This window comes from Vipera berus (genome assembly GCF_964194415.1).
Source record: "Vipera berus genome assembly, chromosome: Z".
In the NCBI taxonomy this organism is placed as follows: Eukaryota; Metazoa; Chordata; class Lepidosauria; order Squamata; family Viperidae; genus Vipera; species Vipera berus.
In genome coordinates, this window is record NC_138205.1 from 2125387 (window position 1) to 2141848 (window position 16462).

A 16462-nucleotide genomic window follows, 5' to 3' on the forward strand; every position below is an offset into this window, starting at 1 on the left:
ATGTCAGTATCCGGAGAGAAGAGTGAAGTGCCCGGTCTGCTGCTCAGTGATGATGAATTTGCTGGTATTTGCACAATCTGACTTAATCTCCATCAGAATAGAGCCGGAAGGGACCTGGGAGGTCATCTAGTCCAACCCCATGCTCAAGCAAAAATCAGTAGACCACTTTAGACAAATATGTAATGTAATCAGAATAGAGCTGGAAGGGACCCTGGAGGTCATCTAGTCCCACCCCACCTGCTCAAGCAGGGGAAACCCTGTACCATTCCAGACAAATGCTTGTCCTGTCTTCTCTTGAAACACCTCCAGTGGTGGAGCACCCATAACTTCTGGTGGCCAGCTGTTCCACTGGTTAATTGTTCTCACTGTTAGGAAGTTTCTCCTTAGTTCTAGGTTGCTTCTCTCCTTGATGAGTTTCCATCCGTTGCTTCTTGTCCTGCCTTCAGGGGCTTTGGAGAATAGCTTGACTCCCTCTTCTTTGGGGCAGCCCCTGAGATACTGGAACACGGCTATCATGTCACCTCCTCGTCCTTCTCTTCATTAAACTTGTTGTTAGTTGCAAAGTCGTGTCCGACCCATCACAACCCCACAGACAATGTTCCTCCAGGCCTTCCTGTCCTCTGCCATCTTCTGGAATCCATTTAGGCTCACGCCTCCTGCTTCGGTGACTCCATCCAGCCACCTCATTCTCTGTCGTCCCCTTCTTCTCTTGCCCTCAATCTTTCCCAGCATGAGGCTCTTCTCCAGTGAGTCCTTCCTTCTCATTAGGTGGCCAAAGTATTTGAGTTTCAACTTCAGGATCTGGCCTTCTAAAGAGCAGTGAAGGTTGATCTCCTCTAGGACTGACCGGTTTGATCGCCTTGCAGTCCGAGGGACTCTCAGGAGTCTTCTCCAGCACCAGAGTTCAAAGGCCTCCATTCTTTGGCGCTCAGCCTTTCTTACGGTCCAACTTCGTTAAACTAGTAAAGGATAAAGGTAAAGGTTCCCCCGCAAGTGCGTGCTAGTCGTTTCCGACTCTAGGGGCCGGTGCTCATCCCTCATCTCCGTTTCAAAGCCGAAGAGCCAGCGCTTGTCCGAGGACGTCTCCGTGGTCATGTGGCCGGCATGACTAGACGCCAAAGGCGCACGGAACGCTGTGACCTTCCCACCGGAGTGGTCCCTGTTTTTCTACTTGCATGTTTACGTGCTTTCGAACTGCTAGGTTGGCAGAAGCTGGGATGAGTAACAGGCGCTCACTCTGTTACGCGGCACTCGGGATTCGACCCGCCAAACTGCCGACCTTCTGATCGACAAGCTCAGCGTCCTAACCCACTGAGCCACCGCGTCCCTTCGTTAAACTAGACATCCCCAATTCCAGCAACCGTTCCCTATATGTTTTAGCCTCCAGTTCCCTAATCCTCTTTGTTGCTCTTCTCTGCACTCTTTCTAGAGTCTCAACTTCTTTTTTAGATCGTGGTGACCAAAACTGGATGCCGTTAAAGTGGTATTAACACTCCACGTGATCTTGATTCTGTCCCTCTGTTAAGGCAGCCTAGAACTGTGTTGGCCTTTCTGGCAGCTGCAACACACGGCTGGCTCTTGTTTAAGTGATTGTCCACTAGGACTCCGGGATCCCTCTCGCAGGTCCCACCTATTCTGCACCTGCCCGTTTGGTTTTTCTTGCCTAAATGTAGAACCTTACTCTTTTTTTCACCACTGAGAAATTGTAGTCCTCGACCCGCACTTGTTCTGGATCGTTCGCTGGAGTGAGAAGGGACATTGAAAAAGCGAATTGCGGAGGATCCTCGCACTGAGCAGTCACTGCACGAATGGTCGTTAAGCCGAGGACTATCCGTGCTCTTTGGAGTAACACGGGACGGGGGTCTTTGCACGTGCCCCGGCCTTCGGGCCGCAGCCCCCTCACCTGGATCGGGACGTCTCTGGCAAACCGATGCAGCCGAGCCCGACAGATGCAGCTTCCTGCTTAATTAGCCACATCGTTTTGATGCCAGCCTTTGCGCCTTGAAAAAAAAAGCAAAATAAAATAAAATAAAGGAAACGACATCTGTTGGAAATTAATGGGGTGATGTGGGTCAGTGTCGAAAGACAGACTCCCTCCTCCTCCCCCCCTCTTGGAGGGCTAGTATCGGTACAGGGAGGGGGTCTCTTCCTAGCGAGCCCCCTCCTCTTTATGTGTGTGTGTATGGGGGACACGTCTGCATCAGATTCATCTTACCTGCGTGTTTCCACAGTAACTGGCCAGGATTTGCAAAGATGCCCGTGTAGTGCCAGCTCTTACTACTGGCACCGCCGCTGACGAATCCCGAAGCTTGTTGCCATCTCTCTTTGCAACAGGTGGGGGAACCCACCTCGCCCCTCTGAATCGGGAACGGAGTCTTGTTGCACGCCGGGGAGCTGAAGCCACGGGAGGAGGGGGGGAGTTATAGCACAGCGACAAGTGCCAGATGCTTGATTATGGAAGAGAGGGCTGCACGGGCGAAAGAGCTGTGCTAGAGTCTCTGGTGATAATGCTGGGGTGGAGAGAGAGAGGAGGGAGAAAAAGAGAGAAGGAGGGAGAAAGAGAGAGGGAGAGAAGGAAGAAGAAAGAGAGGAGAAAGAAAGAAAGAAAGAAAGAAAGAAAGAGAAAGAAAGAAAGAAAGAAAGAAAGGGAGAAAAGAAAGAAAGAAAAAGAAAGAAAGAAAGAAAGAAAGAAAGAAAGAAAGAGGAGGGAAGGAGACAGAAAAGGAAGGAGGGAGAAAGGGAGGGAGAGAGAGAGGGAGAAAGAGGGAGAGAAGGAAGAAGAGAGGAGAAAGAGAAAAAAAAGAAAGAGAAAGAAAGAAAGAAAGAAAGAAAGAAAAAGAAAGAGAAAGAAAGAAAGAAAAGAGGGTGGGAGGGAAGGAGACAGCGAGAAGGAGGGAGAGAGGGAGGGAGAGAGAGAGGAGGGAGAAAGAGGGACAAGGAAGAAGAGAGGAGAAAGAAAAAGAGAAAAAGAAAGAAAGGGAGGGAGGGAGGGAAGGAGACAGAGAGGAGGGAGAAAGGAGGGAGAGAGAAAAAGGGGGAGGGAGAGAAGGAAGAAGAAGAGAAAGAAGGAAAGGGAGAGAGAGAAGGAGAGGAGGGAGAGGGAAAAAAGGGGGAAGGAAAGAAGGAAGAAGAGAGAAGAAAAAGAAAGAAAGAAAGAAGAGAGAGGGAGGGAAGGAGAGAGAAAAAGAGGAGGGAGAAAGGGAGGGAGAGAAGGAAGAAGAGAGAGAAGAAAGAAAAATTAAAGAAAGAAAGAAAAATTAAAGAAAGAAAAGGAGAGAGGAGAGAGAAAGAGAGAGAAAGACCTGCCAGCTGGTTAGCAGGCGGCATCACCTGCCACTAACACACCCCCCCCGCTGCCCCCTCCCCAAACTGAGCCTCTTCCGCTCGAGCGCCCCATTAGCTTTGGTTCTGCTGCAGCAAGGAAACGGGCGCAGCGGTTTGCAAGGTGGCCAATTTCCACGTGCCCCCCCCCAGGGAGAGTGAGGGGCTTAATCTTGGGGAGTGGGGGGGTAGAGGCTGCTTGTCTGGGCTCCCCACCCCTTCCTTTTTTGCAAGAGGAGGAAGGTTGGGATCCAGTGGGCAAAGGCGGGAAGATCTATCTAAAGGAGGATCTCGGCTGGAGATATATGACGATGCTCCGGGCGTCCGTGGTGTGCACAGATGCGCCTACTGCGATTCCTCGGTTTCTCACGCGAGGCCTTTTTTCAGGGCCGTGTGACTCCGAACGGTCACTAAATGAATTCTTGTAAGTTGAGGACTAGTTGCACTCTCAGGCGTGTTTTTGCGCAGAGCATGAGGATCCCCCCCCCTTTTTTTCTCTCTGATGCTCACCTCTGGCCTGGCTTCCCTACACACCACGTATAACAACCCCCTGCCCCCACCCCCACCCCCCGTCTGGAATGGTCTTGGGGATCTCCTGCTTGAGCAGGGGGTTGGACTAGAAGACCTCCGAGGTCCCTTCCAGCTCTGTTCTGATTCTGATTCTATTCTGTTCTGTTCTATTCTCTGTTCCAAATTCTGAATTTATTCAATTCAGTTCTATTCTAAGTCTGAATTCTGAATTTGTTCAGTTCTACTCTAATTCTGAATTTTTTTGTAATTCTGAATTCTATTCTATTCTATTCTATTCTATTCTATTCTATTCTATTCTATTCTATTCTATTCTATTCTATTCTATTCTATTCTATTCCTTATTTCATTATTCTATTCTATTCTATTCTATTCTATTCTATTCTATTCTATTCTATTCTATTCTATTCTATTCTATTCTATTCTATTCTATTCTATTCTATTCTATTCCATTCTATTCCATTCCATTCCATATTATTCTATTCTATTCTATTCCATTCTATTCTATGCTATTCTATTCTATTCTATTCCTTATTTTATTCTATTCTATTCTATTCCATTCTATTCTATGCTATTCTATTCTATTCTATTCCTTATTTTATTCTATTCTATTCTATTCTATTCTATTCTATTCTATTCTATTCTATTCTATTCTTATATTATTATCCTATTCTATTCTATTCTATTCTATTCTACCCTATTCCTTATTTTATTCTATTCTATTCTGTTCTGTTCTATTCTGTTCTATTCTATTCCTTTTCTCTATTCCTATTCTATTCCATTTGTCTATTTCTGTTCTGTTCTGTTCTGTTCTGTTCTATTCCTTTTCTCTATTCCTATTCTATTCCATTTGTCTATTTCTGTTCTGTTCTGTTCTATTCCTTTTCTCTATTCCTATTCTATTCCATTTGTCTATTTCTGTTCTGTTCTGTTCTATTCTGTTCTGTTCTATTCCTTTTCTCTATTCCTATTCTATTCCATTTGTCTATTTCTGTTCTGTTCTGTTCTGTTCTGTTCTATTCCTTTTCTCTATTCCTATTCTATTCCATTTGTCTATTTCTGTTCTGTTCTGTTCTATTCTGTTCTGTTCTATTCCTTTTCTCTATTCCTATTCTATTCCATTTGTCTATTTCTGTTCTGTTCTGTTCTGTTCTATTCCTTTTCTCTATTCCTATTCTATTCCATTTGTCTATTTCTGTTCTGTTCTGTTCTGTTCTATTCCTTTTCTCTATTCCTATTCTATTCCATTTGTCTATTTCTGTTCTGTTCTGTTCTGTTCTGTTCTATTCCTTTTCTCTATTCCTATTCTATTCCATTTCTCTATTTCTGTTCTGTTCTGCTCTGTTCTATTCTATTCCTTTTCTCTATTCCTATTCTATTCCATTTGTCTATTTCTGTTCTGTTCTGTTCTATTCCTTTTCTCTATTCCTATTCTATTCCATTTCTCTATTTCTGTTCTGTTCTGTTCTGTTCTGTTCTATTCTATTCCTTTTCTCTATTCCTTTTCTCCATTTGTCTAATTCTATTCTATTCTATTCTATTCTATTCTATTCTATTCTATTCTATTCTATTCTATTATTCTATTCTATTCTATTCTATTCTATTCTATTCTATTCTATTCTATTCTATTCTATTCTATTCTATTCCATATTTTCTATTCTATTCTATTATTCTATTCTATTCTATTCTATTCTATTCTATTCTATTCTACTAATCTATTCTATTCTATTCTATTCTATTCTATTCTATTCTATTCTATTCTATTCTATTCTATTCTATTCCATTCCATTCTATTCCATTCCATATTATTCTATTCTATTCTATTCTATTCTATTCCATTCCATTCCATTCCATTCCATTCCATTCCATTCCATTCTATTCTATTCTATTCTATTCTATTCTATTCTATTCTATTCTATTCTATTCTATTCTATTCTATTCTATTCTATTCTATTCTATTCTATTCTATTCCTTATTCTATTCCTTATTCTATTCTATTCTATTCTATTCTATTCTATTCTATTCTATTCTATTCTATTCTATTCTATTCTATTCTATTCTATTCTATTCTATTCTATTCTATTCTATTATTCTATTCCTTCACAAGCCAAGGGCACAAGGACACTGCCTGTCTTCCCAAGCCACCCCTGAGCTGCCAGCCTGGCAAGAGATGGGCCACACTTCCATCCAGCTTTTCCCCTCCAGGCACCAGGATCCTGGGTTCGAATCCTCAGCCTTTCCACCCAAGAGGAACTTTGGGAAGAGCTTTGTAAAGGAGGAGTAGGAGGAAGGCAGGGCCCCAAACCCAGCCCTACCCTTTCTGCTATCTCTGGGTCAACCCCCCCCCAAAACATCCTGACCAGTGTGCCAGTTGCAGAAGGATCCCCTCCCGGGCTTTCCTCGTCCCCCCCCCCATCCCATATGTGATGCCAGAGTCACGGTGGGAATTTAGCCCGACGTACTCCCGGAGTGCCAAGCGTCTCCACGGTGGGCTCACTCACCGACTCCCCAGCTTTGGCAGAAGATCTGGCAATCCCATCGTAGTGGGGGTCCTTGGGAGGGTGGGGGCTACCCTGCCAACCTCATTTCCAGGCCGGGTTTCTTCCCTGCTGCGCGAGGATCTGTAAGTTGGATATTATTATTATTATTTCTTTTCCCCTTGCCTGGAGTGCTAAAATGTCTTGGTGGTCTCTGTCTTACACACACACACACACACCATATTTCCACTCCTGCAGACCCTCCTCTGCTCTGGGTGCAGGATCTATTTGGGGAGGGTGCGGGAAACAAGGTCCTCCAAAACTGCCGCTTTCGATCAGCGTGAAAGCCTCGCAGCGTGACAAAATCTGACACGAAAAGAGCTTTTTACGGGGCAATGAAATTGTAATTTAGTCTGACAACGCCAAATGTTTTCCCGAGAAGAGCTGATCTCTCCGTCTCTCTCTGAATTCCGCGAGAATAAATGAAAGAAAGATAATTTCCCGGGGCCTTGATTTTGAAGAGCGGGTGGGGGGGACCGAGAGGGATTTTGCAGATCGCTTTTTATTTATTTACTTTGATCTATTTATTAGATTTTTTTATTTTTCTTCTCTCCAGCCTTTCCGCCTTTAGAACTAACTCAAGGCTAATCTCCCTCTTTCCTCCTCCTATTTTCCACGCAACAACAGCCCTGTGAGGTGGCTTGGGCTTAGGGAGAATGAGCAGACCAAAGTCAGCCAGCTGGCTTTCGGGCCTGAGGCGGGACTAGAATTCCCAGTCTCCTGGCGATTGGCCCAAAGTGACCCAGCTGACTTTCATGTCTAAGGCGGGACTAGAACTCACCGTCTCGTGGCGATTGGCCCAAAGTCACCCAGCTGACTTTCATGTCTAAGGCGGGACTAGAACTCACCGTCTCGTGGCGATTGGCCCAAAGTCACCCAGCTGACTTTCATATCTAAGGCGGGACTAGAACTCACCGTCTCCTGGCGATTGGCCCAAAGTCACCCAGCTGACTTTCATGTCTAAGGCGGGACTAGAACTCACCGTCTCGTGGCGATTGGCCCAAAGTCACCCACCTGACTTTTATGTCTAAGGCGGGACTAGAACTCACCGTCTCCTGGCGATTGGCCCAAAGTCACCCGGCCGGCTTTCATGTCTAAGGCGGGACTAGAACTCACCGTCTCCTGGCGATTGGCCCAAAGTCACCCGGCCAGGTTTTGTGGCTCAGGCGGAACTAGAACTCACCGTCTCCTGGTGATTGGCCCAAAGTCACCAAGCCGGCTTTCATATCTAAGGCAGGATTAGAACTCACCATCTCCTGGCGGCCCAAAGGTATCCAGCCAGTTTTCATACCTAAAGTGGGACTAGAACTCACCGTCTCCTGGCGATTGGCCCAAAGCCAGCCAGTTGGCTTTTAGGTCTAATGCAGGACTAGAACTCATGCCTAAGACGGAACCATCTTCTGCTGATTGGCTTAAAGTCACCCCAGTTGACTTTCATGGCTAAGGCAGAACTATAACTCACGGTCTCCTGCTTTCTAGCCTGGTGCTGTAACCACTAGGCCAAACTGGGGAGTGCATGGGATGTACCTTTGAGACCCCCTCCACCCTCTTCCTGCATCCAAGAAGCAACCCAGGCCCGGGGTGGGGGAAACTTGCAACTAGTAAAAGTTGCCAGGATCCCTTTTGGGGTGGGGGGAAAGTTGGCTTGTTTCTAAATTGGAGCCATAGTTCCCCCATGCTGGCTGAGGAATTCTGGGAGTTGAAGTTCACGAGTTATGAAGGGGGCCATAGTTCCCCCATGCCGGCTCAGGAATTCTGGGAGTTGAAGTCCATGAGTCATCAAATGGTCATAGTTCCCTCACGCTGGCTGAGGAATTCTGGGAGTTGAAGTTCACGAGTCATAAAAGGGTCATAGTTCCCTCACGCCAGCTGAGGAATTCTGGGAGTTGAAGTCCACAACTCATCAAAGGGTCATAGTTCCCTCACAGTGGCTGAGGAATTCTGGGAGTTGAAGTCCATGAGTCATAAAAGGGGCCATAGTTCCCCCATGCTGGCTCAGGAATTCTGGGAGATGAAGTCCACGAGTCACCAAGGGAGCCATAGTTCCCCCATGCTGGCTCAGGTATTCTGGGAGTTGAAGTCCACGAGTCATCAAGGGATCCATGGTTGTCCCATGCTGGCTCAGGAATTCTGGGAGTTGAAGTCCACGAGTCACGAAGGGGCCAAAGTTTCCCTCATGCTGGCTCAGGAATTCTGGGAGTTGAAGTCCACGAGTCATGAAGGGAGCCATAGTTCCCCCATGCTGGCTCAGGAATTCTGGGAGTTGAAGTCCATGAGTCATGAAGGGGCCATAGTTCCCCCATGCTGGCTCAGGAATTCTGGGAGTTGAAGTCCACGAGTCATGAAGGGAGCCATAGTTCCCCCATGCTGGCTCAGGAATTCTGGGAGTTGAAGTCCACGAGTCATGAAGGGGCCATAGTTCCCCCATGCTGGCTCAGGAATTCTGGGAGTTGAAGTCCACGAGTCATGAAGGGAGCCATAGTTCCCCCATGCTGGCTCAGGAATTCTGGGAGTTGAAGTCCACGAGTCATGAAGGGAGCCATAGTTCCCCCATGCTGGCTCAGGAATTCTGGGAGTTGAAGTCCACGAGTCATGAAGGGAGCCATACTTCCCCCATGCTGGCTCAGGAATTCTGGGAACCGAGGTTGCCTACCCCTGCCCTACCCCTTCCTCCCTGACCCCTCCCCCAAACAACAGCCCTGCGAGGTAGGCCAGCTGAAGAGGAAGGGAATCGGCGCCTGTTCCCTCCGTCCGGGGCCTGTACACCCCCCTGACCCCCACTTTTCTCTTCTCGCCCTCCCCTCAGTGGAAACCCCACCCCAGGTGCTCGAAGAGTCGGAAGAGAGCGTGGAGATGGTGGTCACTCCTTCCATCCTAATGGAGGTAGAGGTGGATTTGGTAAGTGGCCGTATTGCGGGGTGGGGGGTCTCTTTCTTGCCCGGGGGAGTGCCCACTGGGTCCCTCTGGGTCAGCTAATCCTCTAAAGAGTTCGCTTAGCGACGGTTTCCGGTTCCAACAGGGCTGAAAACAGTGACTGACTTTTTTTCACACTTAACAACCGTCGCGGCATTTCCCCCCCTCCCCCCCACGGTCAGAGCGACCAAAATTCATATGCCGGGCAACTGACTCGTATTGACGACGGTCCACGGGGTCCCGAGATGACATGATTTCCCCCCCCTTTTGCGACCGTCAGACAAGCAAAGCCCATGGGGGGCGGGGTGGGGAGCCGGATTCACTTAAGGACTGCGTGGCTCGCTTAACGTCTGCGGGCATTTCCCTTTACCGCCGCGGCAAGCAAGACAGGTCGTAAAACGAGGCGAAACTCTCGGACCCCCTTGTCTCACTTTGCAACGGATGTGGTGGGCTCAATCTGTTCCCTGCAGAACTTGGAGGGGTGGGGGGTGGGGGCGGGTGACCTTTTTTCTCACTCCGCTTCTCCACTTTGTGTACACACACACACACACACACACACACACCACTGGCCTGGTGCTACCCTGTCCTGAAGGAGTCTTTAACAAGAGACTGGACAGCCCCTTGTCTGAAATGAGTTAGGGTCTCCTCCCCCTTTGAGCAGGGGGTTGGACTAGAGGACCTCCGAGGTCCTTTCCGGGTCTGTTATCCTGTTATTCCTCCTCCTCCTCTTCCTCCTCCTCCTTTTTAAGAAAGGACTGGACCGCCATTTGTCTGAAACGGTCTAGTGCTTGAGCAGGGGGTTGGACTAGCTGATCTCTTAAGGTCCCTTCCATGTCTGTTATCCTGTTATTCCTCCTCCTCCTCCTCCTCTTTAAGAAGAGACTGGATAACCATTTGTCTGAAATGTCCTCGTCCTTCCTCCTTTTGGTTTAGACTAGAGTCTCCCGCTTGAGCAGGGGGTTGGACTAGATGACCTCCCAGGTCCCTTCCAACTCTTTTCTGATGTGACTGCTTGATCATCGGCATCCTGCTGCAATTTTGCCCAAGGGGGGAAGACCCTTCTCTAGAAGGCACAGGCTGTTCTCCCTCCCTGCCCCCTCCTTTCCCCCCCCCCCCCGCACAAGACAAAACCCACAGAAGGCCAAGGGTGTGTGTGTGTGTTTGTGTGTGTGTGTTTCTGCTTGCAATCTTGCACACTTCCCTTGCACTGCACGCCCCAGCACATCTGGTTCTGCACTCCCAGGCCAGATGTTGCGCTAATGGGATCCCGACTGCCCGGGTTTTCTCGGAAAAGCTCTTAGGAATAAGGGTGGGTGGGGGCTTACTTGGAGGGGGGGGTGAGGGTGGAAGAAACCGGCTTGGGGAAAAAAATCCCACTTCTTTTTGTCTCGGCGGTCCCTATCCTGGCCCGACTTTTTCCGGCTTTTCCCTGGGCAAGCCAACTTCGCGGAAGTCCTCGACTTAACGACGGCGATTGAGGCCACGGTTATCGTTCGCCAAGCGGTGCCGCCCGTCAGCCGGATGACCGTGCGACCGTGACCGCTTTTGTGAGCAGCTTTTTTGAGGCGTTCGTTCAGCAGATCACTGGTCGTTAAGCGAACCCGTGGTCCAAAATGGTCATTTTTTATTATTATTATTTTTTTTTGGGGGGGGGTTGGAAAACCAGGAAGTAAATGAAGGTTTCTGGCAAAAATCGCCATAAATGCCATTGCGGAGTGTGATGCCATATCGCATGACAAGTGTGTGTGTGGGGGGGGGCAACGCGACTGTTGGAATTTCAAACCTGGGTCATAAGTCCGGGTAGCCCTCGACTTACGACCGCAATTGACTCCCGAAATTTCTGTTGCTAAGTGAGTTTTGCCCCATTTTACGACCACTGTTAAGTGAATCATTGCAGTTGTTCAGTTAGTGACCCGGTCGTTAAGCGAATCCGGCCTCTCCCCCCCCCCCTTGACTTTGTTCATTGGAAAGTCGCAAAAGGTGGTCACGTGATCCCAGGACACTGCAACCGTCACAAATACGAGTCAGTTGCCGAGCCTCGGAATTTTGATCAAGTGACCCCAGGGGAATGCCACGACGGTCGTAAGTGTGAAAAAGGGTCATAGGTCACATTTTCAGTGCTGTTGCAACTTTGAACGGTCCCTAAACGAATCCTTGTGAGTCGAGGACTAGCTGTGTCCCCCACGTAGGAACTCTGGACCGTCACTAAACGAACCCTTGTGAGTCGAGGACTAGCTGTGTCCCCCAGGTAGGAACTCTGGACCGTCGCTAAACGAACCCTTGTGAGTTGAGGACTCTCTCTCGCCCGTCTGTGCAAAGACACAAGCTTCTCCAGTGCCCCTCTCTGTGGCGTCCCCTTGGCCACGTTGTGGGTTTCGCCCTCTTTGTGCAGAAGCCCTGCCTCCGAAACCGGATCTCCTTGTCCGGCCTGACCGAAGAGATGTGGACGGACGAACACCTGGCTGCCATGGACCAATTCCTGAAGGACGTCAGCCAAACCCTCTTGGTCTTCTACGTTGACGACTTCGCCGGCTTGAAAGTGGAGCCGGTCATGCCCCACCAGGTGGGCTTCTCCCTTTTGGGAAGGGTGGGGGGTGGGGGCAATAAAACCGGGGTGAAGTTTTCCTCGAGAACCCCCCCCCACCCCCAAAAGAAACCAAGGGGCGCCCATCCAGGTTACTCCTGGGTCAAGCAGAAGCTTCCGCAAGGACTGTCAGGAGGCCCGTTTGGATGGTCTCTAGAGGTCTCCTCCTAGCGCAGCTTCTCCCAGCCTTATCGGCTTTTTAAGCTGCGTGGACTTCAACTCCCAGAATCCCCCAGGCAGCGTGGGGGAATGCTGGATGGGGAAAGCTGTAATTTCCGTTGCATATCAAACCAGGTGGATCCGTTGAGTTTATTGTTGGGTCAAGCAGGTGAGATAGATAGACAGATAGATAGATAGATAGATAGATAGATAGATAGATAGATAGATAGATAGATAGATAGATAGATAGATAGATAGATAGATGGATGGATGGATGGATGGATGGATGGATGGATGGATGGATGGATGGATGGATGGATGGATGGATGGATATAGACATTAGATAGATAGATAGATGATAGATAGATAGATAGATAGATAGATAGATAGATAGATAGATAGATAGATAGATAGATAGATAGATGGATGGATGGATGGATGGATGGATGGATGGATGGATGGATGGATGGATAGATAAATAGAGATAGACATAGATAGATAGATAGATAGATAGATAGATAGATAGATAGATAGATAGATGATAGATAGATAGATAGATAGATAGATAGATAGATAGATAGATAGATAGATAGACAGACAGACAGACAGATGATATTATAGATATAGATATATAGGTGGTCTCTAGGAGTTTCTCAGTCTTATCATCTTTAAGCTGGATGAACTTCAACTCCCAGAATCCCCCAGCCAGCGTGGGGGAATGCTGCATGAAAAAAGCTGTAATTTCCGTTGCATATCAAACCAGGTGGATCCGTTGAGTTTATTGTTGGCTGAGGCAGAGGCTTCCGTAAGGACTAGGAGGGACATGATAGCAGTATTCCAATATCTCAGGGGCTGCCCCAAAGAAGAGGGAGTCAAGCTATACTCCAAAGCGCCCGAAGGCAGGAGAAGACGCAACGGATGGAAACTCATCAAGGAGAGAAGCAACCTGGAATTAAGGAGAAACTTCCTGACAGTGAGGACAATTAACCAGTGGAACAACCTGCCTCCAGAGGTGGTGAATGCTCCATCACTGGAGGTTTTGAAGAAGAGACTGGACAACCATTTGTCTGAAATGGCATGAGGTTTCCTGCCTGAGTAAGGGGCTGGACTAAATGACCTCCCAGGTCCCTTCCAACTCTGTTGTTTTGTTAAATGGGTCCATCCGACTGTTGAGTCAAACAGAGACTTCCATAAAGACCATCAAAACAGAACAGACCAGAACTTCAACAGAATTGGAAGGGACCTGGGAGGTCTTCTAGTCCTGCTCAGGCCGGAGACCCCTACCCCATTTCAGACAAAGGGCTGTCCAGTCTCTTCTTAAAAGCCTCCAGTGATGGAACGCTCACAACTTTGGGAGGCACACATTGTTGGTCATGTTCTAGCACAGTGCTTTTCTCAACCTTACCCACTTTAAGCCAGGTGGACTTCAACTCCCAGAATTCCCCAGCCAGCACTTACCAGAATTCAGCATGGACAGGACCACAGCAAATGTGGCTAGATTATCTTTATTGCATTTTTTGATAACTTTTTAAATAGACAGCAGGTAGGCGGTTGACATAATATATCTTGACTTCAGCAAACTGGGGGGGGGGGAAGGCTGGCTGATGAATTCTGGGAATTGAAGCCCATAAGCCTTAAAGTTGCTGGGTTTGAAGCCCTCCGCTCTAGAGCGAGGCTTCCCATCACAGGATAGTTTAAGGTGGGTGGACATCAACTCCCAGAATTCCCTGGCACAAATGCATTCCTTTTGATGCGTATACCCATCGATGTGCTTACTCTCTTATAATCCCTTCCTCTGCAATCTTTCTGCTATAGGAGGTAGGAGTGGGGGGGAAGGCATGGCTGGCTGGGGAATTCTGGGAGCTGAAGCTTGAGAAAATGCAAGGGTAGGCCTCCCTTTTTCACCCCAAAGTGATTTCGCGTTTCTCTCAACAGGAGCAGAAGCAGCTCGCTTACTTCATTCGCCAGGAGAAGGCGGAAATCACGGAGGAGAATTTCCACGAAGTGGTGCAATTCGGCTCCGTGCGCAAACCCTACATCAATTCCCTGATGCGCACGCTCAACGCGGTCTACTTGCCCCGCCTCTTCCGCAAAGGCTCCTGGCCCGAAAGCATCAAAAACGAATTTTTCTCCGAAATTTACCACTTCATGACCTCCCTGACAGGTAGGGATTCTGCAGTTCTTCCGATTGGATCACCTTCTGCTGACAACCTAGGTCAGGGGTAGGCAACCTTGCCTCTTTTTTGACTCGTGAACTTCAACTCCCAGAATTCCCCAGCCAGCCATGCCTTTTTTTCCCCCTCCTTCCTCCTAGAGTGGAAAGATTGCAGAGGAAGGGATTATAGGAGAGTAAGCACATCGATGGGTATACACATCAAAAGGAATGCATTAGTGCCAGGGAATTCTGGGAGTTGAAGTCCACGAGTCATAAAAGAGCCAAGGTTGCCTACCCCTGACCTCGTTGCTTTTTCCTGGACTGGGGTTGTCACAGGTCTCTCTGGCTGCTGATACAGGTAGTCCTCGACTTACGACCGCAGTGGAGCTCCAGATTTCTGTCGCTAAGCGAGACATTTGTTAAGTGAGCCTTGCCCCATGGCACGGCCTTTCTTTACCACCATTCTTAAATGAATCACTGCAGTTGGTAAGTTAGTAACATGGTTGTTAAGTCAATCTGGCTCCCCCCCTCCCCGTTGAAGGTCACAAAAGGGGATCACGTGACCCCTGGGGCACTGCGACCATCATAAATACAAGACAATTTTGATCACGTGACCGTAGGGATGCTGCGACCGTCGTTAAGTGTGAAAAACGGTCCCAAGTCACTTTTTTCAGCGCTGTTGCGATTTCAAACGGTCACTGAGTCCTTCGGGAAAGGGCGGTATATAAATTTAATAAAATAAAAATAAAATAAAAATAATTTAATAAACTAAATGAACTTGTCAGAGCGTGCACAGTCTTATTGCGCTGAGATAATCCAGGAGTAAACACAGTAAACAGTGGTTTTTATTAAATGGCGGTTTATCTTACACTATCTACTACAGAGATCCCCAACCTTTTGGGCACCAGGGACCGGTTCCGTGGAGAGAGGTTTTTCCGTGGACCGGAGGGTGCGTGGTTTTCTGTGCTGCCCGCATCTCGTGGATGGGGCTTTGCTTGTTTGTGCGGGCTGGTTGCTGGCATGCCACGGCTCGGTACTGGTCCACGGACCAGGGATTGGGACCCCTGATCTACAATAATAATAATAATAATAATAATAATAATAATAAAGTTGGAAGGGACCTTGGAGGTCATCTAATCCAACCCCCTGCTAAGGCAGGAAACCCTATACCGTTTCAGACAAATGGATATCCAGTCTCTTCTTTAAAAAAGCTTCCAGTGTTGGAGTATTCACAGCTTCTGGAGGCAAGGAGTTCCACTGGTTAATTGTTCTGACTGTCAGGAAGTTTCTCCTTAGTTCCAGGTTGCTTCTCTCCTTGACTCGTTTCCATCCGTTGCTTCTTGTCCTGCTTTCAGGCGCTTTGGAGAAGAGCTTGACTGCCTCTTCTTTGTGGCAGCCCCTGAGATATTGGAACTCTGCGATCGTGTCCCCCCTCACCCTTCCCTTCATTAAACTACACATACCCAATTCCAGCAACCGTTCCCTATATGTTTTAACCTCCAGCCCCCTAATCATCTTTGTTGCTCTTCTTTGTACCCTTTCTAGAGTCTCGACATCTTTTTTACATCGTGGTGACCAAAACTGGATGCAGTATTCCAGGTGTGGCCTTACCAAGGCATTGTAAAGTGGTATTAGTACTTCACTTGATCTTGATTCTATCCCTCTGTTAACGCAGCCTAGCACTGTGTTGGCTTTTTTGGCAGCTGCAGCACACTGCTGGCTCATATTGAAGTGATTGTCTATCACAATATCATACACCAGGAACAGTATACATACATGTGCTAATATAGCAGGATCCAACTAACCACAGTTATAGCAGGAAATGGAAGAGACAGAACACATCAGCACAGCCTTCCCTTTATTCAAGTCATAAAAGGCTCTTAAAGAGACTCAGACCCTGCTGAGTCATTCCCATCATTACATTACATCTTACATCTTACGTTACATAAGCTGGTTAGCTGTTAAATCAATACGTTGTAAGCCGAGGGCAGCCGAGACAACCTGTCTCCAAATGGTTGCCATGCTGGTAGTCCTCGGCTTAACGGCCTCAATTTAAGACCAGAATTGCTGTTGCTAAGCAAAGCAGTTCCAAATCGCACCCATTTTTTTTTTGGCTAGGATTGTTAAGTGAACCGCTGCTGTTGTTAAGTGCATGAGACGGTCGTTAAACGAATCTGGCTTCCCCCCCCGATTGACTTGGTTTGGTCATGTGATCCCAGGACGATGCAGATGTCATAAATACATGCCGGTTGCCTAATGAAACAA

General features: G+C 47.8%; 1 protein-coding gene across 1 annotated transcript in view; it reads left to right on the forward strand.

The window, feature by feature from the left end:
* Positions 1 to 16462, forward strand: part of LOC308677862 (dynein axonemal heavy chain 2-like) — a gene marked incomplete at both ends in the record, with an annotated part of 121978 nt that continues 105516 nt past the window's right edge. Inside the window, 5 exons of the mRNA XM_081344562.1 lie at positions 1 to 64; positions 9193 to 9284; positions 10543 to 10608; positions 11692 to 11862; positions 13978 to 14206. Of these exons, the coding sequence (XP_081200688.1) occupies positions 1 to 64; positions 9193 to 9284; positions 10543 to 10608; positions 11692 to 11862; positions 13978 to 14206 (622 nt within the window). The remainder of the gene's footprint in view (positions 65 to 9192; positions 9285 to 10542; positions 10609 to 11691; positions 11863 to 13977; positions 14207 to 16462) is intronic.